The 25746-nt window shown below is 39.0% G+C and overlaps 1 protein-coding gene across 3 annotated transcripts in view; it reads left to right on the forward strand.

Moving 5' to 3' along the window:
• Positions 1-1383: 1383 nt before the first annotated feature.
• Positions 1384-25746, forward strand: part of TSG101 (tumor susceptibility 101) — a 60815-nt gene continuing 36452 nt past the window's right edge. For 2 of the 3 annotated variants that reach the window (XM_064576749.1, XM_064576748.1), the window contains exons 1-7: positions 1384-1544; positions 7756-7840; positions 10503-10568; positions 12220-12383; positions 16312-16438; positions 20001-20067; positions 24226-24317. In XM_064576749.1, the coding sequence (XP_064432819.1) occupies positions 1503-1544; positions 7756-7840; positions 10503-10568; positions 12220-12383; positions 16312-16438; positions 20001-20067; positions 24226-24317 (643 nt within the window). In that variant the 5' untranslated portion in view covers positions 1384-1502. The remainder of the gene's footprint in view (positions 1545-7755; positions 7841-10502; positions 10569-12219; positions 12384-16311; positions 16439-20000; positions 20068-24225; positions 24318-25746) is intronic. The other variant, XM_045894034.3, reaches the window with a different exon arrangement.

Consider the following 25746-nt stretch of genomic DNA (forward strand, 5'->3'; position numbering starts at 1 on the left):
AAGAAAACTTTTTAAACAATGTATTACCTGCACTCTCCCAATTGATAAAAGCACAGTTGCTCTGAGGGTACTTCTGAATAAGTTGTGGCTTTAAGACCAGTTTGAAAACTGCTTTGCTTTTAAGTGACATAAAAGAGGTGCAGTGGAGGGGTGTCTGCGTGGCTCAGGTTGTGATCTAGGGGTCCTGGGATCGAGCCCCACGTGGGGCTCTCTGCTCAGCGGGAATCTACTTCCCCACCCCCTACCCCACCCCTGTGATCGCTCTTGCTCTCAAATAAATAAAATATTAAAAAAAAAAAAAAAAGGTGCAGTGGAAAGATAGATTGCACTATAGTTTGGTTTGACCGGAGCTGTATACTTAACTAACACATGATGTCCTTATCAAAAAAAAAAATACCTATTGGGATAGCCTGTGCCTGTGTGTTGGCAATAATTTAAGATACTTCCACATGGTTCAATTAGGCCCTCTGTGTTTTTGACTTCACCTAGATGCCAATTTAGAAAAGAATTAATACCACAGTCTGTTCCTCATTAGCGTTAAGCTAACATCATCCAAATGAACATACTTCGTATCATCAAACCCAAGTTTTACAATACCTTGAATGACACCGTGTGCTTATAAAACTGGTGGTGAGTGCAATAATGACTCATACAAATGACCATGAAGACTTCTTTGGGTAGTAGAAATGCAATTACGATCAAGTCCCTACTCTTGCTCTGTACAAGGATGAGGATCTGAAGATGAGCCTGCCCTCGAAGATTTGGACTTTGATAGTGGCCAGGCCAGTATGCACGTGTAGAGCAAGGTAGAATGCTGCGTGTATTATGATTTATGGCTAGGAAGAGAGTTTCTGACTTAGCGGAATGGTTTCCCAGAGAAGAAATCATCGCCCGGTTTCCTGTGAAACCAGGGCTCTACACTTCGCCCTTGTGGATGTAGTATGAAGTACTTCTATGCTTAAAAAACAAAAACAAAACCTCATAATCAGAGAGACCCTAGGCATCATCTAACGCAAGCCTCTCATCTCCGAGTTGGGAAAAACTTAAGCCCCAACTACAAGTGCACTTGCCTTCTATTATCACAAGGGCAAGTTAGCCGCACAACAGTTTTCTGACTCCCAGCCCACATGATGAATCCGTCATTAAAGCTCACAAGCAAAACCTTCCTACTTCCCCTCCCTGCACCTGCTCCGTTAGCCTAAGGCAACCGTGAAACACCTGCTGATCTTACCCCAGTGCAGGGTTTCGACCCTCCCAACAGGCTCGGCCTGAGGAGAATACCCCACCAGGTGCGTCGCAACACACACCGCTCCCAGCCTGTCGCTTACCCCGGAAGTGACGTAAAGGAAGCGGAAGCGCTGGCCCGGTGGCCGACTTCCTGTTGTTAGAGGCGGGGGGGTGGGGGGCTGGTTACTAGGTGTGTGATTGTGTGGGGCGGCCAGGGGCGGCCCCGGAGCGGCTGACCCTCTGCCTGCGGGGACGGGAGTCGCGAGGCGGCCGCCATGGCGGTGTCGGAGAGCCAGCTCAAGAAAATGGTGTCCAAGGTGAGTCCTCGGCGCGCTAGCCACAGGCGCGCGCCCACCACTCCCCTTGGCGCCCGGCGGGGCCTGGCCGCACTCAGCCCAGCGCGGTGCCTCGGCCGGCCGGAGGCCCAGTGCAGTCCTCAGGCGCCTTTGCGGCCCCAGCCCCGAGGTGCCTGTCGCCTTGTGCCGGAATCCCCGCTCCGCGGCCGGGGAAGGGTGGGGGCGGCGGTCAACAAAGGCGCGGAGCCGCGGCCGCCTGCCACCTGCCGCCCGCCCTCCTCTCTGCGGGTAGTTTGGAACAGTCTGTGGGGCAGTGTAGTTTTCGTCCTAGTTTTTATAAACACAGAGAGGGGGTTGGCCTTAATTCTCCATCTGAGATAGTCCTCCGCTGCTGTCCCAGTGTAGGGATCCGTCCGTCTTCGCCCTTCCGTCCCGGCCCCCAGAGATTGTGTCCTTTTCAGTTTTCTGTTTCTCACACAGCTCAATACCCGACCCGCGGAGGTCAGTTAACCGTTGGTTGAATTGGTCCAATTAAAAGTAAAAATGTTCAGAGAAGCCTAAGTACCAGTCGCTCACTACCTCAATGGAATAAATAGAATTCATGACCATTTCAGGGACTTTTGATTTTCTAAGAATAACCACTTTTAATTGTATGCTTCTTACAACGCGAACTTGTTTGCTTTGAACCTAATTTATAATCTTTACAGTTCAAGACCAGTGTATTTTTTTAATTCTTAAAAAGTAGATAGGCATTTTACATTTTAAAGCCATGAATTATTTTGATCATTACTTTAAATGTGGCACCTGGTGAACTGGGTGATAGTGGGGTTTTTTTCAGTTTACCAATTAGGAATAAGATGTATGTGAAGTGGTTGAGAGTTGAATCTTTTCCAGTTCAGTGGGTTAGCTTTGGATACTTTTGTCAAAGCAAGAATGGTAGGAATCAAAGTAGTTTAAGCAATTTTCATTATTAATAAAACACACACTTGTGTATAAACTTATTTCTTTGAAAAATATGCAGTCCCTCTCCCCTGCCCCCCCAGTAAAATCGTGCCTCTAGTCTTTGGTTGAAGAGCAAATAACCTCTAAAGAGGAAGTGGCAGTTTTCAAAATAAAGCTTCTCTTGATTGTCTAATAACTTCTAGGCTTCTTAATTTTCTTTTGATAAAGTAGTTATTCTTGATTGTAGAGGAAGTTTGGGGGAGCCCTAGTAGATAGTGGCTCAGGTCCATGTTGAAACATTTATATATCACTTTAAAAAACAGTACATTGTTTTACATATGATGTAACTGAAAAGTGTTCCATGCCGTTTTTGTTTTTTTTTTAAGATTTTATTTATTTGACAGAGAGACAGCGAGAGAGGCAACACAAGCAGGGGGAGTGGGAGAGGGAGAAGCAGGCTTCCCGCCAAGCAGGGAGCCCGATCCCAGGACCCTGGGATCACGACCTGAGCCGAAGGCAGACGCTTTTAACGACTGAGCCACCCAGGCGCCCCCCATTTTTTGTTTAAATTGATAGCATTAGTATTAAGGTTTATGCCTTAGTCTTCCTATGTAAGGACAAGAATATTCAAATAATGGTTCTGAATTTTAAAAACCATGATTAAGTTTCCTAAACTTCCTGTAGCGGAACCTGCCTTCAAAGACAGACACGGAACATCTTTAGAAGATTTTTTTTATGTCTCCACTGCCTCCCCCACCCTCCAGCCTCTTTTACCCTAAGAACAAAAAGGGACATAAAGAAGAGGTGGGAGAGGATATTCTACCTAACTTTTGGTTCTTGGCCCAATATCTGAAAAACTGAGCCTCCTACAAGTGATAATGTCAGTTCTGAGTATCAACATCTTTTCTATCCGGCCTATGTTAGGTAGGAATAGAAAGAAGAATAATAAAAGCAGCTTGTGGAGTTCCTTCTTTCTGGTAGAGGGCTAGCTCCGGGTGTTAGCCTTTCAGTTGGGTTTGGTGTGATGTAGGAATTGTTAGCCAGGACCCTAGCCACATTGCAAGGGTGATGGTCCTTTACTCCTTATCTGTGGGACCTCCACACGCATCATGCTACTTTGGGCCACCTGTTTTGACTTAATGTCTTTTTATTTATTTTGAGGTATAATTTACATACATTATATGACCTTTTTATATATTATTGTAATTTTTACCTTTTAGTATTATCTTGGCTTCCAGTTTAACTTTTAGTTAATGCCCTTCTCTGTCATCATTTTAGCAATTAACAGAGATACAATTTTACCACTAGTCCATCTTGTTTTACACATACAACTTTATGCTTTAGATTTTTCATGTAGGCAACTACCTGTATTCTTACAGCATTTCTAGAGGTGGAGTCACTACTAAATAGGTAGAAGAGAACTGACTCATTGAAGATTGCTGTGCACCTCACACTATTTTAAGTTCTAAAGATACAACAGTGAATGGTCAGATAAAATACTCTTCTGCAATTTAAATTCTCATAGAAGGTAATAACAACTCAGTAACTACATTAAGTACTATGCTAAAAGGTGATAAATGCTTTGGAGAAGAGTAAAGCTGCAAAGGATAATAGAGAATGCTCAGGCAGGGAGATGGGATGGATTGCACTTTTACGGAATAGTAAAGGAACGCCTTTCTGAGAAGACCTATTTGAGCAGGGACCTGAAAGAGATGAGGAAGCCAACTGGAACAATCTGGAGTAAGAACATTCCAGGAAGAAGGAAAATAAGTGCAAAAGCCTTGAGACAGAAGCTTGTCATGCATGATAAAGGAACAACGAAGGGGGCTAAGGTGGCCAGAGTAGCATGAGCAAGGGGGGAAGGTAGTGGGAATAAAAGTGGTAGATTTTGGAGAGTCTTGCAGGCCACTTATGTAAGGATTTTGTCACTTACTTGGAATATGGATGGGAAGCCATTGATCTGTTTTAACTTTGAACAGTATTGCTCTGGCTGCTGTATTGAGACTAGACTGTAGAGGGTAAGCATGGAGGCGGAGGCACCTGTAAGAGACTGTTGCAGTAAGCTAGGTGAGAGGTGAAGTGGCTTAGACCAGTTTTATAGCCACCGTAGTAGTGAGAAGTGGTCAGATCTGGTTATTTGTGAAGGTAGAGTTAATAGGATTTTCTCACAGGTTCACTGTGGATGTGAGGAAGAGGGGCATCAAGGATAATTTCAAGGTTTTTGTCCTGAGCAGCTGGATGTAGATATGGAAGAATGTAAGAGGAGTAGATTTGGGGGGGGGTAAGCAGTTCAGTTTTGTTGTTCTTGTTGTTGTTGTTTTAGATTTTCTTTATTTATTTGACAGAGAGAGAGCACAAGTCAGGGGGAGCAGCAGGCAGGGGGAGAAGCAGGCCTCCCGCTGAGCAGGGAGCCCGAAACGGGCTCCATCCCAGGACCCTGGGATCATGACCTGAGCTGAAGGCAGACGCTTAACTGACGGAGCCACCCAGGCACCCCAGCATTCAGTTTTGATCATGTTAAATTTGACATTCATGAGATATCCAAGTGGAGATGATCAAACTGGCAATTGGTTATACATGTCTAGAGTTTAAAAAGAGATTCAGACTGGAATTTTTTTTTTAACTTGGGAGTTAATGTCACATAAGTGGTATTTAAAGCCATGAGAGATCACTAAAGGAGAGAGTTTAGATAAAGGAGAGGACCAAGGACTGAGCCGTAGGGTTCAGTAGTATTTAGAGGTTAGGAAGGGAAGGGACCAGCAAAGACACAAGAGAGGAGGAAAACAAGCAGTGGTGTCCTCAAAATCGAGTGAAGAATTGTCTTAAGAAGGAATCAACTTGGTCAAGTGCTGCTGATAGGTTGAGTAAGATGAAGACTAAGAATTGGCCATTGCATATAGCCATGTGGCAGTTACTGGTGACTCTGACAGTCAATTTCAGTCAAAGTGCAAAAGCCTGATTGGAGTGGGTTTGAAGAGAATGGGTGTAGGCATGGAGCATCAGTGGTTGCTAACATCACAGAAAGATACCCAGATAACATATGCTACCTGATGGGAAACACCATCGTCTGTGAAATGATCTTGCTGGAGGGGGGAAGAGAAGAGGTGGCAAAGAAGTAAAATTTAGAAAAAGTCCTGAAAAGGATCATAACTTTTAGATCCAACTAGTAATTCACAGGGAATACGAAGGACATAGGAACATATATATTAAACTACAACAAGGAGATGCAGTTAGCAAAATCCAAAGCATGAGAATCTCTGTAGGACAAATTAACCAGTTTCTTCAACAAATAAATTCCAAGGGGCAGAAATAGAAACGGGCCCACTGATGATGAATAGACAAATAAAATGTCCTATATCCCTATAATGGAATATTCTTCAGCAATGAAAAGGAGTAAAGTACTAATACATGCTGCAACATGGACGTAGCTTAAAAACATGCTGAGACATGTTACATGATTCCATTTATATGAAATGTCTAAAATAGGCAAATTGATAGAAACAAAATAGCAATTGTCTGGGGTAAATGGGCGGTTAGCGGTTATAAGGGAATGATTGCTAATGGGTACAAATTTCTTTTGGGGGTGATGGAAATGTTCTAAATTGTGGTTGCACAACTCGGTACTGAAACCCATTGAACTTTATATAATTCACCTTAAATGTGTGAATTATATGGCATGTGAATTATTAGTTATCTCAGTAAAGCTATTATTGGAAAGAGAGGTAGAAGAGAGAATCTATGGATTAAAAGAGACCTAAAAGACATTTAAGCAAATGATAATGTATAGAGTTTATTTGGATCTCTATTCAAACAAAATATGACCTGCAACTGCATATTTGATAATATTAAGGAAATGGATTAGTTTAGTATGATAATAGTATTGTGGAATTTTTTAAGTTTTTATCTTTTAAAGATATACACAAATATTTATGGGCATTGGGTTATGATGTTACAGTTTGCTGCAGAATAATACAAGAGGAGGGAAAGTGAATGAGGTTATAGATTATGACTGGCTATGAGTTGATTATCGTCAAAGCTGAGCATAGGATATAGGGCACTCATTCTACTATTCTGCCTATGTTTGGGTATGTTTGAAATGTTCCATAATAAAAAGTTCTAAAAAGAATAGGAAAAGAGCAATCATAGTCAGCAAATGTAGGAATTTCCTTGCAAGAGTTGCTATAAAGGAGAACTATAAAGGAGAAGTGTGGTTGTAGCTGGAGGGGAAGGGAGGTCAGGAATGTGTGCTCATAGTACTGATCCCATAGCAGGGAAAAAGCGTACTTCAGGTCAAAAGAAGGCAAGAAGTGCTGAAGAGAGGCCTTTCAGTAGACCTTCTGGATTTATTCCCTCATTTTTCTTGTATTTTTTCCTTTATTGTCTACCACTTTGTCTTTCTGCACTAGTCTCTGTGAGATTTCTTTTACTATGTCTTCTAATCCTCCTGTTGAATGCTTGTTTCCCAGCTATTATATTTTTATGTCCAGGAGTCCTTTCTTCTCTGAGTGTTCTTGTTTCATGGATATAACATCATTTCTTCTTTGAAGGTATTGATGCTAATTCTTTTTGAAGTTTTCTTCTCCTTGCATTTTTTCTGTTATTTTTTAATTCCTTCATTTCTGTTTGTTTTGGTCTTTGTCCTGCTTCTTGGAGTCTGTCTTTTTGGAATAGCCAGATTGCTTCTCTTTGAGAGAGAAGCACTAAAAGCTGACTGAAAGCTTTGTGTAGATGGACGGAGCTTATTAACTGGTGAGCTTTGATGTATTGTAATATGGTGGGGGTCCCTGTCTCCTTAGCTCCTCATCTGCCAAGAATGTGTAAGCCAGGTTCCTCATTTTCCTGGAGTGGAGTAGTATAAGGTGGGGGTTTGAAAATACAATATAGTAAATGATAAATTGCGGAATAGTTCGTATTGATAATAAATGCTGGAGTTCGGAGGAAAGGGAGAGATCACTATGGGCTAAAAGGAAGTCTGGAAAAGGATTCATTAAGAAGGGGGAGAGAGAGGAAAGCTGGGTCTTTGATAAAGATTAAGATTTGATTTGGTGGACAGGTCTTTCCAGTTGGAAAGAAGAGCTAGAATGGAGGTGAGTAAAGGATTCGAATAGGTAGCAGGAGAGAAAACTATTGAGGTTCTTTCAGGCTTTAATTAATGTTAATGATTCGCAAGAACCATTATACTTTTAAGAAGAGTGCTATTAAGAAAATAAGATTTTAAGATGATATGCCTAACAGTAAAATATGTGCATTAGTTTTAAAACTAAATTCCTGTGTGATTTTTCCTTTTCAGTACAAATACAGAGACCTAACTGTACGTGAAACTGTCAATGTTATTACTTTATACAAAGATCTCAAACCTGTATTGGATTCATATGGTGAGTTTATATAATAAAAACATCAATTACTGTACTTTGAGTTTACTCTTTTTGTAGGTTTCCCATTTTCCACTAAGTTTGTTGGTTTTTCCTTTGTAGGACTGAACCTCCACCTAATAAAAGTATTGGGGGGATAGGAAATGGCACAATCTAGTAATAACAGATTTGTTCAGGTTTTTTTTTTTTTTTTTTTTTAAGATTTTATTTCTTTGACAGAGAGAGACACAGTGAGAGAGGGAACATAAGCAGGGGAAGTGGGAGAGGGAGAAGAAGGCTTCCTGTCGAGCAGGGAGCCCGATATGGGGCTCGATCCCAGGACCCTGGGACCATGACCCGAGCCGAAGGTAGATGCTTAACAATTGAGCCACCCAGGCGCCCCTAATTATTTTGAGTTTTAAAAAAATAACAGACCTATGCAAATTTAGACCTAGAGGGGATCTTAAAAATAATTTAGTTTATCATTTCCCCAAATTTTATCCATAGTTATGGAGACTGTTTCTTGGGATGAGGGGTTAAGTTTGAGCAATTATAAATTAAACAAAATTAAATGGGTTTCTTTGCAGCAAGATTTCTCAGAGCCTTTAATAGGCTGGGATGTTATGCCTCACCAAGAGGGGAGAGAAGAGAATCTGTTATACAGTATATCCTAAAGTTAATTAACTACTGAACTTTTTTTTTCTCCCCAGAGCATCTCTTTATATTCTCAGAAACACATTTTGCAAAATAATATTCTGGAATATCTTTTTCATTTTATAGATGAGGAAAACATTTTTTTAATATGGTCCTTAATTCTATAGAATAGGTAGGTACAGTGTGTGTCTACTGTCTGTTGAGATGAAATAAAATTGAGAGATAAGTAAAGAAATGACAATACCTAGATTTGTTCTTTGTTTTTGTTTTTTAAGATTTATTTATTTTAGCGAGAGAGAGAGCGCAGGGGGGTGGGGTGCGCAGGGTGGCAGAGGGAGATGGAGAAACTCAAGCAGACTCCATGCTAAAGCCTGACATGGGGCTGGATCTCACCACCCTGAGATCATGACCTGAGCTGAAACCAAGAGTTGGATTCTTAATTGACTGTGCCACCCAGATGCCCCCAGAGTTGTTCTTTTTTTTTTTTTTTTTTTAAGTCTTTTTGTCCCCACCAATCCTAATGTCATCTTTCTAACTCTGTGTCCTTGTAAACCCCTAATGTGCCAGGGCCAGGGGAAAACCCCTGCTGCCTCCTGTCCATTATGAGGCTCTTGGCACTGAGGGCTACAAGCTGAGTTTTGTAGGTGAGACTATCATTCTAAACTCCACTCACTCCTGGGGCTTTGAAAACAATAGGAGCTTGGTGACAAGAGATGAGAGTTAACAGAGGGACAAGCAGTCCTGTGTTTTCTGAACAACAAAGACATGAACCAGAATTTCTCTCCCAAACCTAGGGCACAATTCTCCTTCCTGTCCACATACTGTGGTATTTAGATCTGGGGAAAACCTCATATTACCAGAATTGGAGTTAATTTAAAAATGGCTTCAGTGAGGGGAAAAAGTGACTGGGGCTAGAACTTTACTGTAAGTGTATAGTTTTTACTGTATGCTAAAAGAATAAATATGTTTATCTAAACTGACAAAGAGGGGTGCCTGGGTGGCTCAGTCGGTTAAGCATCAGACTTTTGGTTTCAGCTCAGGTCATGATCTCATTGATTGTGGCATCGAACCCAGTGTTGGGCTCCATGCTTACTGCAGAGTCTGCTTAAGTTTCTCTCTTCCTCTCCCTTCACCCTTCCTCCCGCCCCCCACTCATGAGTTCTCTCTCTCTCAAAATAAATAAATAAATAAATGAAATCTTTAAACTAACAAAGACTCCAGCATCACTGAATAAATTTTATATAGCATTATATGGCTGGACCAAGTCTAAACCATTGTTATCAGCATGCTTTTAGAGTAATTAAAACCCTAAATTTAAATAAGGTGATTTTTTTTTAAAAAGCACAAAATCAGAATAAATTATAGCACAGATTATAATTGTCAATGCTAAGTAAAAGAACAGAGGTAAACAGTACAGTTCTGTGTTCTTGTACTGCACATTACAGCTTTTCTATGTGATAGTGTTAATTCCAAATCATTATTACAAATAATAGCAGTCCATATGATACAAATCATGTGGCCTAATTATAATCAATTACAGATAGAAAAACTTACATGATATGAGAAATACTTGTATTGAAAGATGTCTATATTTGACTGAAAACTTTTTAATACTGTGGTTTGATACTACATTGGGATTGAGAATGACATTGAGTAGGGATAAACATCTGGGCAATCTAAAATTTAACGATACTGGGTTAACATTTAGTGTGGTATCAGCTGATAGTGATTTTTAAGTAACTTTATAATCATACTAGTTGGGGACCAAGAGCTTATATTTGCTGGGACTGAAGCACTCACATTCATTTTTCCAAGTAATTCAAAGCATCTTTTCTTCACTCATTTAAAAACCGATCCCACTGAGTCAGTCAGTCAACAAAGGATATTTTGTTATTGGGCAAAATGGGTGAGACATTAACAAGTTAGCTCCTTTCAAGGGTAATAATGAGTTTTAACCAATGTTTCTGAAAGAATAATTCATCTGGGAGTGTCTGAAAATGCTCATGACTGAATCATTATTATTTCTTTTCAGTTTTTAATGATGGCAGTTCCAGGGAACTAATGAACCTCACTGGAACAATTCCTGTGCCTTATAAAGGTAAACATCTTATGTAATTTATGGTTCCAATATAGATGCATTGTGATGCACCTAGTAGGTTACCAAAGAGTTATGAGTAAATTAAACCTACTTTCTCCTGACTTTAATGATGATATAAAGATTTTAACTTATTCTAATTGAACTTCATTTGGCAGCAGCACCTAATATTTTCAGCTTTTTCCCCCATTCTTTACTAAGTCATATCAACAAATAAGTGCCTCAGTGCCCTGGAAGAGTTTGATGTTTCATAGACTCAGGGAATCTTAGAACTAAAAAGGGATTTTTTTTTTTTTTTAATGTTGTATTTTTAAATAGTCTCTACACCCAATGTGGGGCTTGAACTCACAACCCAACCCCAAGAGCAAGAGTCTCGGTCTACCCGCCTAGCCAGCCAGGGACCCCTAGAGAGGGATTTTCAATGCCTTGTAGTTCAACCTCCCACCCCATCCAGATGTTTCCAACAATGGGAAGCTGTATAGTATAATGGCTAAGGTAGAGGCTTTAAAGTCAGGGCAAAGTAAGGTTTCAGTTCTCTGTAATCTGTCAGTTTTGTGACAATGGACATCTAGAACAATTGGATGATAGAACTAAAAAAAGTATTCATTGTGATAATGTAAAGGACTTAGCACAGAGCCTGGCATGTAATAAACAAATACCAAAAGGAGCTATTATGGGATGCCTGGGTGGCTGAGTCACTTAAGTGTCTGCCTTCGGTTCAGGTCATGATCCCAGGGTCTTGGGATTGAGTCTCCACATCAGGCTCCTTGCTCAGCCAGGGAATCTGTTTCTCCCTTTGCCTGCCACTCCCCCGCTTGTGCGCACGCTCTCTCTCTCTGACAAATAAAATCTTTTTTTAAAAAGGTAGCTGTTATTATAGTTGTAATGTTGGTGATAATGCTGATGATGGATAATTATGTCTTCTTTTAGCCAGTCAGCCATCTTCTGCTGGAATACTTACAGTGATAAGGGACCATTCAGCTTCATGAATGACTGTTCTCTTTTTGGACAGTTCTGTTTCTTAATTATTCTTTGTGACTTCCTAAGACCTGTGACTCTGTAATACACCCATTGATTTTATTTTTTTTAATTTTATTTTATTATGTTATGTTAGTCACCATACATTACATCATTAGTTTTTGATGTAGTGTTCCATGATTCATTGTTTGCGTATAACATCCAGTGCTCCATTCAATACGTGCTCTCCTTAATATCCATCACCGGGCTAACCCATTCCCCCCACCTCCCTCCCTTCTAAAACCCTCAGTTTGTTTCTCAGAGTCCATAGTCTCTCATGGTTCATCTCCCCCTCATTTTTCCCTTCCTACTATCTTTTTTTTTTTTTTAACATATAATGTGTTACTTGTTTCAGAGGTACAGGTCTGTGATTCATCAGTCTTACTCAATTCACAGCACTCACCATAGCACATACCCTCCCCAATGTCCATCACCCAGCCACCCCATCCCCCCTCCTTAATCCTGCTCATATCTTTTAAAAACTGAAAATTTGAGAAACATCTTAAAACTTTGAACCAAAGTATTTGTGATTTTTCTTTTAAGTGTTGCTTAGTTGTAGCTCTCTCTTGCTTACCTACTAAGCCATTGATAAAACATAATAAAAATAGAGTAACTGAAGTTTCTCTTTCTCTTTCAGGTAATACTTATAATATTCCAATATGCCTGTGGCTGCTGGACACATACCCATATAACCCCCCTATCTGTTTTGTTAAGCCTACTAGTTCAATGACTATTAAAACAGGAAAGCATGTTGATGCAAATGGGAAGATATATCTTCCTTATCTACATGAATGGAAACATGTAAGTATTAACAGTATTGTGTGAACTCATTGCATTTTATATACTTTGCTCCCTAGCATCTCCTTTCTGTTAATATTCAAAGAGGATTCCCAGGAGGATAGATAAGTTCACATAAGATCCTAATCACTGAGCTGGATAATTGGAAAAGGTTCTCCAAAAGAAATATATTTGTATAGAGCTTGGTACTTTACAGAATACACATAGTCACTATTTTATTTGCTTGAATTGAACCTTTAAGAATAAATGGGATTCACATAATGGGAAATGCATTTTAAAAAGTAGTTTACTGGTGGCATATATTTGTGAAACTGTTCAAATCTCATTACTCAGCATTCCTGTCAAGTAGCAAACCAGATAACCTGAGTTTCTCCCTCAAGGGAATAAACTGAATTCCAAGCTTCAAAGACAGTGTTAAAAAACTAAGCAGAGGGATGCCTGGGTGGCTCAGTCGGTTAAGCGCCTGCCTTCGGAGTCCTGCATCAGGCTCCTTGCTTTTTCATGTCCAGCATACAATTTAAAATTATCAAGTACATCAAAAAATAGGATAAAGAGGGGAAAAAAAGACAGTAGCAATAGGACACCACAACTCCCAGGCAACCCAGTTATCAGACCCAGACTTGAAAATGATTGTGATTGGGGCGCCTGGGTGGCTCAGTTGGTTAAGCGACTGCCTTCGGCTCAGGTCATGATCCCAGGGTCCTGGGATCGAGCCCCGCATCGGGCTCCCTGCTCTGCGGGGAGCCTGCTTCTCCCTCTCCCACTCCCCCTGCTTGTGTTCCCTCTCTCGCTGTGTCTCTCTCTGTCAAATAAATAAATAAATATTTAAAAAAAAAAAAAAAGAAGAAAATGATTGTGATTAATATGTTCAAGATGGAGAACTGTATTAAAAAGGAACCAAGTGGAAATCTTAGAATTGGAAAATAGAATAATAGAAATTAAGAACTTGGGTGCCTGGGTGGCTTAGTTGGTTAAGCAACTGCCTTCGGCTCAGGTCATGATCCCAGAGTCCCGGGATCGAGTCCCACATCAGGCTCCCTGCTTGTCAGGGAGTTTGCTTCTCCCTCTGACCGTACCCCCTCTTCTGCTCTCTCTCTCTCAAATAATAAAATAAAATCTTTAAAAAAAAAAAGTAAGAACTCAGTAGCCTGGTTTAGTAGCAGATTGGACTCAGCAGCATAGAGAATGAATGAACTGGCAAATGAATACTTTACAAAAGATGTACAAGTCCATTATGGAAAAAATTCTAAATTTTATTGAAAGACATTAAAGAAGACTTAAAGGAGAGAGAAACTTATTCATGGTTCTTTGTCCTAACAGTTTTTATTTCTTTGTATATTTGTTAATTTTGTGAACTTGATAAGCTGAATCTAAAATCTATATGGAAATGCAAAAGATTGAGCATAGCTAAGGCCCTCTCCAAGAAGAATAAGGTAGAACGGACTTGCCCTACCCATGTCAAAATGTATTATAGAACTAAGATAGTACGGAATTGTCATAGGAATATTCAGATGGATAGATGGAATATAATAACCCATAGGGGCGCCTGGGTGGCTCATTTGGTTAAGCGTTGGACTTTGGCTCAGTTCATGATCTCAGGGTCCTGGGATCAAGCCCCGCATCAGGTTCCACGCTCAGTGGGGAGTCTGCTTCTCCCTCTGCCCCTTCCCCTTTTCCTCCCCCTGCTTGTGTGCACTTGCGAGCCATGTAAATAAAATCTTAAAAAAAGAATTAAAAAAAAGATCCACTAGATATAAACACTTGATATATGACAGTGGTATTATAACAGATCGTTTGGGGATAAGATGAACTTTTTAGTAATGGAGCTGGGACAGTTGGATTCCTATTCATATACCACACAAAAGTTTCAGATAGATTGTTAAAAGGGAAAAGGAAAAAAAAACATAGAAGATTGCTTTTGTGATCTTGGAATAGGTTAGGTTTTTGGGTTTTGTGGGTTTTTGTTTTTTTTAACAAAACAAAGCATTTACTAGAAAGGAAAAGTAATAAATTTTACCTTGAATTTGTACAAAGTGAAAACTTATATTTATTAAAGACATTAAAAAGTATGAAAAAACTAACCACAAACTGGAAGAATACATTTGTAATACTTAATACCCTCAGACTAATATCCAGAATATTAAAATAACTTGGGAATCATAAAAGAAAGAAACCCAGTAGAAAAAGAGAGAAAACCCTTGAACAAGGGGCACCTGGGTGGCTCAGTTGTTAAGCGTCTGCCTTCGGCTCAGGTCATGGTCCCAGGGTCCTGGGATCGAGCCCCGCGTCGGGCTCCCTGCTCAGCGGGAAGCCTGCTTCTCCCTCTCCCACTCCCCCTGCTTGTGTTCCCTCTCTCGCTGTGTCTCTGTCAAATAAAAAAAACAAAACAAAACAAAACCCTTGAACAAGTAAGTACTTCACAAAAGGGAAATTCTAGTAGGCAATAAACATACTGAAAGATGTTTAACCCTGCTAATAGTAAGGGAAATGTAAATTAAAACCACAGTGAGATACCACCACATACCCATCAAATTTGTGCAACCAGTTGACAATGTGGGTTAGTGAGGAAGCGGAGAACAAGAACTCTTTGACACCAGTTACTTTGGAAACCAGTTTGGCCTTAGTAAAGTTGTGAGCATATGCCCTGTGACCTAGCAGTTCCACACCTAGGTATGTAGCTCAACATTATTGACATTGTAGGTCGGGTAATTCTTTATTGTGGGAGGGCTGTCCTATTCATTGTAGGATGTAGAATCTCTTGCCTTTACCCACAAGATGCCAGTAGCATAACACCCAGTTGTGACAACCAAAAAATGCTCTTGGAATTTCTGAATATCCCCTGGGAGGCAAATGTATCACCCCCAGTTGAGAACTACTGCACAAGAGTAACGCTTGCACATACCTACTCGAAAATACAGCAAGAATGTATTCGGCATACATTGCTGAAGACTGGATACACCCTAGCTGGCTATTAGCGGGAAAATGAATAAAAAAGGTGTGTATTCATTGGGTGGAACACCATACAGCAGTGAAAATGAGTTAAATATAGCTGTGCTCTTTAACATGACTGTATCTTTCAAACATTGAACAAAAGCAGCCAATCTCGGTAGAATGAATATGCAGTTTGATTAAATTCATATGAAGTTCAAAAAAAGCCACATTAAACACACAGTTTAGGAAATCATTCTTAGGTAGTATGTTTAAAGTCAAGCAAAAGAATGATTATCCACTAAATCAGAGAAGTGGTTTACCTCATGAGGACATAGAGTGGATGCAGTCTGAAACTTCTAAGTTACTGTCAGTCTTCTATTTCTTAACTTGGACAATGGCTTCCAGGTGTTTTCTTTATTGTTACTCTTTAAAGTTACATAGGTCATACATTTCTGTAGGTATGACAGATTTCACAGATCTAACAGAAAAGACACAGTGGTGGCTAACTTTAGTATGGTATTCAAGGCTATACCATGAAGGATCCTGATTGTTAGCTAAGGACTTTGTCCTTCAGTAGACAGATGGGAGTCATTTTAGACTTCTGAACAAGATTAGGGTATTAGAAGCAATGATTATTTGGTATAATGTCTGAAGTATACTAGATGAATACATTAATTAGCTCTCTGACTTTAAAACATAAACCCCGAAATGCCAAGAGGCTTAACACTAGATAAGTTTCTTGCTCACATAATAGTCCACTGGGAGGGGCGGGCGCCTGGGTGGCTCAGTCAGGTAAGCATCTGCCTTCAGCTCAGGTCATGATCCCGGAGTCCTGGAATCGAGCCCTACATCGGGCTCCTTGCTCAGCGGGGAGTCTGCTTCTCCCTCTGCCTGCCGCTCCCCCTGCTTGTGCGCGCGTGCTCTCCCCTTCTCTCTCTGACAAATAAATAAAATCTCTAAAAAGAAAAATCTGTAGCTGACCTAATTTTTCTGTTTTTAGCCACAGTCCGACTTATTGGGGCTTATTCAGGTCATGATCGTGGTGTTTGGAGATGAACCTCCAGTCTTCTCTCGTCCTACTATTTCGGCGTCTTATCCACCATACCAGGCAACAGGGCCACCAAATAGTAAGTATAATTAAGTTTGATTTTTAAACTCATAAACAAAACATAAAACCTTGTAAAAAAATTTTTTTTCATGACTTCACTTTTTAGCTTACCCAGTTAGTGGATTTTTTGGAAGTATTCTGAGGCCACACCTCTGCATGTACAGATTCCCACCAAAGACTGGCATTTGGGCTTCCGTTTGTGGGTAGAAATCTAACTATGGGTGTGCTAGATTCCAAAATGGAAGAGAAAGAATGCTGGAATAGAGCTAGAATTGTTTTTTAATTTTTAATTATACATGCCATGGAATAGCCTTATAGCATCAGTTTGGAAACAGATATAACTTGAAAGGTAGGCTGCTTTTCTTTGCAACTGCAGAATCAGTGTTGTACATAAGAATCAATTAGTCAACTGAATCATTCACATTCTGCAGTTCTGGCTGTAACACAACTGAACATCTAGCTCTTGGCTTCTCTTTAGTACAGCCAATTCATTTTACCTGGTATGGAGAGGGTGAGAGCCTGAAGTCAGTACTCTCCCCTGGTTGGTACACATTATCTCTATTATTTCTTCCCCCCCCCCCCAGAAATTCCTATTAATACTTTCAGATCACCCTGGATAATTGAGAGTTGGTTGTACTTACTTGTTTTGACTTTACTAAACCTATATTGATTTCATTGTGTTTTGAGCTATGATTTTTTTTTAACAAATTTTTTCAAGATTATAATTAAGCAAAACTTAGATTATGTGAGCTTTCATTTTTCTCGTACTGGGAGTTATTCTCTTCCTTTTTAATCAGTTCTGTCTCGAGGAACATTTTGACTCACAAGCTGAATGGGAATTTAACAGAAAGAACTTTCTGAACCCATTTCCTTTTCCTTCCCTGCTTTCACAGAGTAAGTTTGGTTTTAGGAATTAGTAGCTCTTTTATTAAAAGTTCTAGTGATTCTTTTGGACTAGAAATTTGTTTTCATCTTAATAAATTCTGTTGAGGCTAGTATTTGAGGTTAGACAGCCTTGCTCTTTTAAGTTTGAAATACCAAATATTTCCTAGTTTGCCATTCATGTTTATTTGCTCCAATAACATAGCTAGTGACCACCGAAGATAACCTTTACAGAAGTTTAGGCAGTCTCCTAAGCAACATTTTTTTCCTAAATTTCTTCCAGTTTTATATTGACACTGGAAGTGTCCAGAAAGAGACCACAGTAAAGAGATTATTTTTGCAGTTCAGGTTTGCACTCACTGTATATCACATTAAACAATCTATAGCTGATTTAAGTAAATTACTATCCTTCAATTCAAGTTTTAATACTTTTTATACATTTAAACAATATTGATTAGTAGTAGGTATGAGTGTAAAGAGATTAAGTCCAAATTCCATTGCCCCCCCCACACACACACCAAGGAATAGCCCAGAAATTTGGATATATACTTATATGAAGATTATCTTCTAGTTCAGAAATTATATACTTCTATTATTTTTATCATTACTCACAACACTTTTTGAAGGCGCCTGGGTGGCTCAGATGGTTAGGCGTCTGCCTTCGGCTCAGATCATGATCCCAAGGTCCTGGGATCGAGTCCCACATTGGGCTCCCTGCTCCCTGGGGAGCCTGCTTCTCCCTCTGCCTCTCTCTCTCTTTCTCTCTCTCTCTCATGAATAAATAAATCTTAAATAAACAAAACAAAACACTTTTTGATCTGCTGTTTTAGGATGACTTTGAGCTATGAGTCATATTAAAAAAGGTAATGGCCAAACATCATTTTTTGACAACTAACAGTAATAGTCAGCATTTATTGAATTGTAACTGTGAGACACAGCTAAGCACTTCATATTCATACTTATTTGATTCTTATAATAGCCCCATATGTTATATGTATTTGTATCCCATTTTATTCTGGCTCTAAAATTACTTTACCTCATTTTCTTCTTCCTTGATAGTCTTGGATCCAAATAACATTGTTGTTTCTAAGAATTAAAATTTGAAGGCTTTGGTGGAATTAGTATCTTTTCAGAACCTTAGAAAAGGAAAATTGCTTCTGATTATGAAAATTTGGTGCACGATTATGATTGCTCATAAAAACAAAGTGGTAGCTTATGTGTACAGAGAAAAACTAGCATGGGTGGGGAGGGGTAGTAATTGACCATGTATTTTGCCAACAGTAGTAGCCTTGTGTTCTGATGTTCTTAAGGATCAGCTGTGCGTTGCCCAGGAAGAAAAAAATGTCTTATGGAATCCAGCAATTGAGACAGGAGTTTTTTTCCCTTCCTGAAATAGCATTGAACATCATCCTAGCTTCATTATACTTAAGAAAAAATTTACTTAATATCTATAGTTCATCCTAACAGGGAGACTGTGAACACTGATACTTGGAGATGTATGCTCAGCAAGTCTGGTAAAGATTTATGAGGCCCTTGGTCAGATCCCATTATATATGTCTCCCAACCCACTTACATTCTGTGCTTTAACGGTTCATTTCTTGAAGGCTCCACCTCTCTTGCCTTCCAAGCCTTTATATACCATTCCTCTACTAGATCCCTTTTATTTACCCCCACATCCTAAGTTTAGATTAGCTGCCTCCTGTATGATCCCATGTGTATATATATATTTTACTCTGTACTTCTCCTGTCATAACATTTAGCACTCTGTATTATTATTATTCCTTGCTTATCTCCCCCACTAGACCATGAGCAACTTGAAGCCAGGAATTCTTTCTTTTTTTAATCAGAATCCTGGTGCTGGTTACATAGAAGCACTAGAATATTTATTGATTGGATTAAGAGCTAATTCATCATTGTATTCAGTGAGAAAAATTTCACTGAGGATAAACTGATTCTCAGACAAGTCATTTCCAATTAAAGTCAAAATTCTCTTTTTCTTTCACTGTGTTGATTAGCCTCCTGGCACCACTGCCTAGTTCAGGGTCTTTAGTGTTATAAAAAATATATAAACCATTCTTTAAGCTTGCTAGATTTGAACCTTTTTTCCCTCGTATTTCCAAGCTTTTGTTTTGTTTTTAACCAGTCTAGCTGAATATAAGTTTTGTAAAGGACTTCTCATACTAATTTGAAGTCTTTTAAAGTCCTCAGTCAAGCCAACAAAACCACCTGTGCAAACTGGTCAATATTTGGTCAATAATGGGTCAACAAGAAATATCAAAAGATTTCTTAGATATAATAAAGAGGGCACTTTCTGAGAAGCTGATCTTGGACCAGAGGAGGGCAGAATTACCTTCCTCTAAATTCCAGTTGAACCAGCTGCTGTGTCAGGTTATAAACTCTTTGAGAGTGTGGAGAGCTGACCAGGTTGACCTGTTTGCCGGTTATTCCCCGTTGGGACTGTCCTGTGTATTGTTTTGCCTCATAGTTAATGCTTTGAGAATTTTGTGATTTGAAGATACTGCTTGCAGTAAAGAACTAATATAATATGGGTGGAGTGTTTGTTTTGTTTTGGTGCTGAGATTTGGATTCTTTACCTGTATGAAATTTTGCAGTGGTTTGACAATGATATATGTCTTCTTTGATAGCCTGTATATCCAGGACTATGCATATTATTTTAAAATGTTAAAAATTATTTTTAGCTTCCTATATCCCAGGCATGCCAAGTGGAATCTCTGCATATCCATCTGGATATCCTCCCAATCCCAGGTAATGAAAAATCTTTTGAATAATTGTATTAGAAATTCTATTAGATCTAGAATTGAAATAATGGGGGCTAACTAGAGCATTAAAGAAACATAGTTGCAATTTAATGGAAGGTAAGACTTGATTTTTAGTGAAATTTTATAGTATGTATATAATTCCAAAGGAGTTTTTTCCATTCTAGAGAAATGTAGCTTCATTCTGTTTACAAAGAAGGAAGGAGTGAGATAATGACAATAATCTTGATTGGTTTTGGACTTTGAAATCCTTGCTTGCTCTGCTTCCCTTTTAAGAATTTTATATATTTAGTGTAGATAACTGAAAGGTTAATGGATTACTAATTATAATGAATTCAACCAAGGAGAAAAATAATTTAATACCTTTTTTTTTTTTCTTGGAGAGGGAGAGAATCTTAAGCAGGCTTCACTCCCAGCGTGGAGCCCGATGTGGGGCTCGATCTCACAACCCTAAGATCATGACCCGGGCCAAAATCAAGAGTTGGATGCTCAACTGACTCAGCCACCCAAGTGCCCCTATATTTTAAAACCCTTTAAAAAAAAACCAACTTTTTCATAAATTACAGGGAATGGATTAATGGCTCACTTGATGGGGTCAGTCTTATTTATTCATTTAGCTCGTCGACTACATATACTACAAACCTCTGTTAACCATTTGATAATAACATAACTCAGGTAGGTTAAATTAATCGTGAGATCAGTCTATGAGTAAGACACATTAGAAAATCCATGAGAAATAATTAACCCATGTTGCAATTGTGTAGTTTCAGTGGTAATCTAGGACTACCTTCCAAAGGGGTGGTCTTTGGGTTGACTTATAATGCAAGACGGCATATGCCAGTGTCCAGATGAGATTTCTGGCTACTTTAACTATTAACAAGAAATTTTTCACCCTGCTAACTCTTTTTAGCTTCATACAACCCTCACAGATAAATGTAGCCAGATTTCCTGAACACCTGATGTATGTACATGTATAATATGCAGGATCCTATAAGTTAAATTTAGTAATCTTATTTATTTATGGATCTTTCTTAATTTCACAGACTTGCTTTACAAGGTAGGAAGCATTCTGTCATATTAGGTAAGCAAAGACTAGATGAGTATCTGTCAGGGACAATAAAGAAAAAGACAAAAAAAGAAAAAATAATTATAATCTATAAACAGGCTATAAGTTTTAGATTTCTTGAGGCACTTATTTTTCTGATTAAGTTCTAGAAACAGAATCTTCTTGTCAGTAGTAAGATGGAACTTTGGACATAAGGAAATGGTTGTTGGAAGTACAGTAAGGAAATGGACTTCTGAACAATAAAACCATTTCAGAGAAACTCGTAGATAAAAATGAAGCTGGAAAATATTGGCAAAACTCTAAATCTTACTCACTTAGGTAACCATAAAAGTGTCTTCTGTGAGGTTATTTGTAAGAAGTTCCTTTTTGAGATAGCTGTTTTTCAAAGATTTGATGTTTTTTTTTCCTTTGAAATGTAACTTTTAATCTCAGTGTAAGTAATATGCCAATGCGTTGTTAAGGGTAACTGTATTCAAACTGCCATCTGTATCTTTCTGTATATAAAAGATTTTGGCAGAAGAGCTTCAGAACCTCTTTCTCTTCTCCCTTTGTCCTAAAGGAGAATTAATAAATCAGTGACTCAAGAAGAATCTTTATCTTAAAACAATGAATATGAGAGTCTTTATTCTTGCTCTAGAAAGTTGGACTAGATGATCTCTAAGTTCTCTTCCAAATCTTAAGATCTTTTGAAAGTTTAATTTAGCACCTGCAGCGTGTATACAAGGAAACTAAAAGGTATGTCAAGAATGGTTGTTCCAGTTTGGGTCTGTGTACTAGCACGCATGTAATAAGATATTAGGAACCAGTTCCTGGTATCAGAAAAGACAGACAATGGTAAGTGCTGTGATAAATAGAATTCAGAGGGGAGGTCACATCTCCTGTGGCGCTGGGAGCTCAGTGATAACTTCATAAATGAAAGAACAGGTTTACAAGGAGGACCTTGAAGAAGGAAATTCGGTGTTTAGAGGTGGAGGGAGCAGCAAGGAGTTATAACACTCTGTGACTGAGGGGATACTTTCCAGTTAGTCCAGCCCACTCATTTTATGTAAGCAAAGTGTGAAAGCCACCAAAAGCCCCAGGAACAATAAGGAAACACTGTAATGCGGTTGAAGAATATGGGGTTAGGAGGAAAGGAATTAAAGAGACTAAAGGTGCAACTTCATGGATATTACACATCTCCCAGAACCTTCCCTGATCTCCTCTAGCTGATAGTGATTTTTCCATTCTATATTTCCTGGATTTTTACTTAGCATTTCTTATTTCCTTGATCCTATCAGGATTGTTTACAGGGATCTTGCCCTGTTTTGATAGCATCTTGAGGAAGAAACGAATTCATACCTTAGCTCCTACCTCAAGCACTTAGAAACAGTTCCTTAAATATAATAATTAGTAAAATTTGAAAGAGTACATAAAGAAAAAGGAACATAAGAGTGTTGGAAAATTCTTTTTAAATACGTAGTTTTAAAAGGACTCCTCAGTATGAAAAAGATGTGCTACATAGAACAAATTGTTTAATAATATACAAAGATAGAAAATGTACCACTCAGTTCTTTACTCAAGAAAAATTATTAACCCTGAACATAGAGAATAACTATGAAGAAGAAATTGAGCAAACTAAGAGACAAGGGAGTTCTTGGAAGTTAATGTCTGTAGGCCTAGAAAAGTTTTATACCAGGTTACTGAAAAATTCAACAGTATAATCACAGATTGTCTTTAAAAGAGTATGCAAAATGGGAGTAACCCCAGGAAAAAAGAGCACGTTTATCCCAGTTTTCAAAACCATAGATCCAGAAATTTCAGTACGATTGGCACTGTTTCCTGATACCATGGTAGCAGGGTTACTAAAGAGACCAGAAACAAAAGCAGCGTTCAGTAGCCTTTGGCATGTGTTTGCCAGGAACAGAAATGCCTGCTATTTTCTTTGATTTTGCTTTTATACTGATAGATGAGAGAGTACTGTGACTACATCGAATCTTCAACAAGTGCTACAAAATTTTTTTGTTGGGGACAAGTGATAAAGTGTGAGCTGGTAGTACAAACAGTAGAATCTTTGAACCACTACACTGGAAAGGGATTACTGACTCCCAGCTCAGAGCTCTTGCCCCAAGACTCTGTACGGGCTGGGTTTCATCAGTAATTTTAATGGACTTGTAGAAAGCATATTGATCAGAATTGCCAATATCATAGATCTGACAACTAATCCAGATTTATTGTCCAACTAACAGGTAGCTAGTGATCATCTTGTTTCACTTTTCTTCCCCATTGTAAGGGAAATACCTCCAAACTAGTGAGCATTCAGAGGAAAGTGATTAGACCTTAAAATCATGTCCTGTGAATAATGGTTGAAGGAATTTAAAAGATTTCACCTAAAGAAGAGATTAGAAGACTGATGTTAGAAGTCTTCTACTATTCAAGTGGTTTTCCAGAATGCAAATTTAGGACCATTAGGTGGAAGTTCTATCAAAATGATATTTAGTGTTCAGTAGAGAAAGATGACTGTTTGTCAGGGATATTGTTAATGATATTTATAAGACAATGTTGGATAACAGACTGGAGAGAATACTTCTAAGGAAAATTCCTCCTGACTCTGATATGAATACATGAATGAGACAAACTATCCATAGAGTGAAAAGAAAATTTTTAAAACTATTTATAAAGAGGAGAATTTTCAGATCAGATACTCTCAAAGGGTATCAATGAACCATAGGTAAAAATTGAATAATATAATTTCCGGGATATGCTCGTTAACCAGAATGGGAAAGTTCTCTCACAAATTGGGGTTGCTTCTAGTTCTAATACTGTTCATCTGCCCTTAGAAATATACTAGTTGTTTTTTGCTCCCTGTGAAGACAACCGTCAAATAAACAGGGCCAAGCAAGAGTATTTTAACCGTTTACTTAAGAGTGAATCCAATGTCATTAATGGAACTTCTTCTAGAACTTTGCTTGAATAGACACCTGGAGCTCTAAAAGTCATTAACTGATAAAACAACAGGTCAAGTTTAACTTCCTGAATAGGGTTCTTAAAGATACTCTAGCATTGAGTCATCTTAATATTGAATGGGTTTTGTTCTTTTTTCAGTGGTTACCCAGGCTGTCCTTTCCCACCTGGTGGTCAGTATCCTGCCACAACGAGTTCTCAGTACCCGTCCCAGCCTCCTGTGGCCACTGTCGGTAAGTACCCTTCAAAACTGTCTTTCTCCCATAAGGAAAGTCAGAGGCTCCTGTTGTGAAAAGTGCCTTTCAGTTTTACATGTGAGATGTCAGAATATTCTTCCTTGTTACGAAGAACTCTTAATGGTCAGTGTCCTATAATCCAAAACTTGAAGTAGGTGATATAGCATTCATTATATAAATGAGTCTTCTGTCAGGGCATATAAAGAAATGATTGACTCTTCACTCTTTCCTGGCTCACATATTTTTATTGATGAACTTTGTATGTGTTGAACTATTGACAGATACTTAGATTTCCCTAGCCTGGTTATATATAAAAACAGATGAGCTTCTTTAGGAGAAGAAAGCACCACGGGGTATATTGCACATTATCACAGGCCAGTAGTTGTTTCTGTTTAGTGTTGCTTATTAGAGTGCCTGAAGTATAATTTTCTTCAGTTGAGAAAATTTAAGCAATAAGAGCATTTCTACAGATCCCCGCCCCCGCTGCTGCATGCCCGTCGCTGCCACTCTACCGCCATGCCTGCCTCCTCCCATAGGCCAGTTATCTTTGCTTCTGTGCACAAGATCTCACCCTCTCTCCCTCCCTCGGGGGCCAGTCAGTTCAGCAGTTCTTCCCTCCCATTATCAGTTTCTGTTCTCTACTGGATTGCTCCTCATCAACACACACACAAAAATATGCCCTAAACTAACCTTAAAAAATCCTCCTCTCAATTCCACTTCCCCACCACTATTCCATTTCTTCATTCCCCTCTGCAAGCAAAACTCCTTGACAAATTATCCGTACTCCATTATCTTCAATTCATCTTCTCCCTTTCTCTTGTAAAGTCCCTCCATTTGGGATTTCCTTCATACCATTCTGCTAAAACTGTTTCTGTCAAGGTCACTAATGACCTTTACAAGGTTAAATCCAACAGGTAGTTACTTTTCTCCACTTACTTGGCCTGTCAGTAGCATTTGACACAGTTAATTACTCCTTCCTTGATACACTTTCTTAATCTTTTTTCCAAGACCCCACACTCGCTCGGTTTTCTTCCTAGCTTGCTGGTACTCATGGTCAGTCTTCTTTACAGGTCTCCTTTTCTTAATGTTGGCGTGCCCCCTGGCTTAGTCCTTAGCATTCTCTGTACTTAGCGTTCTCTGTACATTCTCCTGGTGATTTCCACCAGTCTTAGCTTTAAATACCACTTCTATGCCCACAGTTCCCAAATTTATACTCTCTCCTGAGCTCCAGATCCTTAGAGCACCTGCCTTCTTAGTATCTCCACGTGGATATTTAATAGACATCTCAAGCCCAACATGACCAGAATTAAACTCTGAATCTTTCTACACAGCTTCCCCATCTCCATTGATCCTACTCAGTACTCTTACTTTGGCATCATCCTTGATTCCTCATCAGGAGCCTACTGTCTTCAAAATAGATCTAGAA

Source organism: Mirounga angustirostris, unplaced genomic scaffold (genome assembly GCF_029215605.1).
Source record: "Mirounga angustirostris isolate CCGP_5_RB_7025 unplaced genomic scaffold, mMirAng1.0.hap1 SCAF_13, whole genome shotgun sequence".
NCBI classification, from domain to species: Eukaryota; Metazoa; Chordata; class Mammalia; order Carnivora; family Phocidae; genus Mirounga; species Mirounga angustirostris.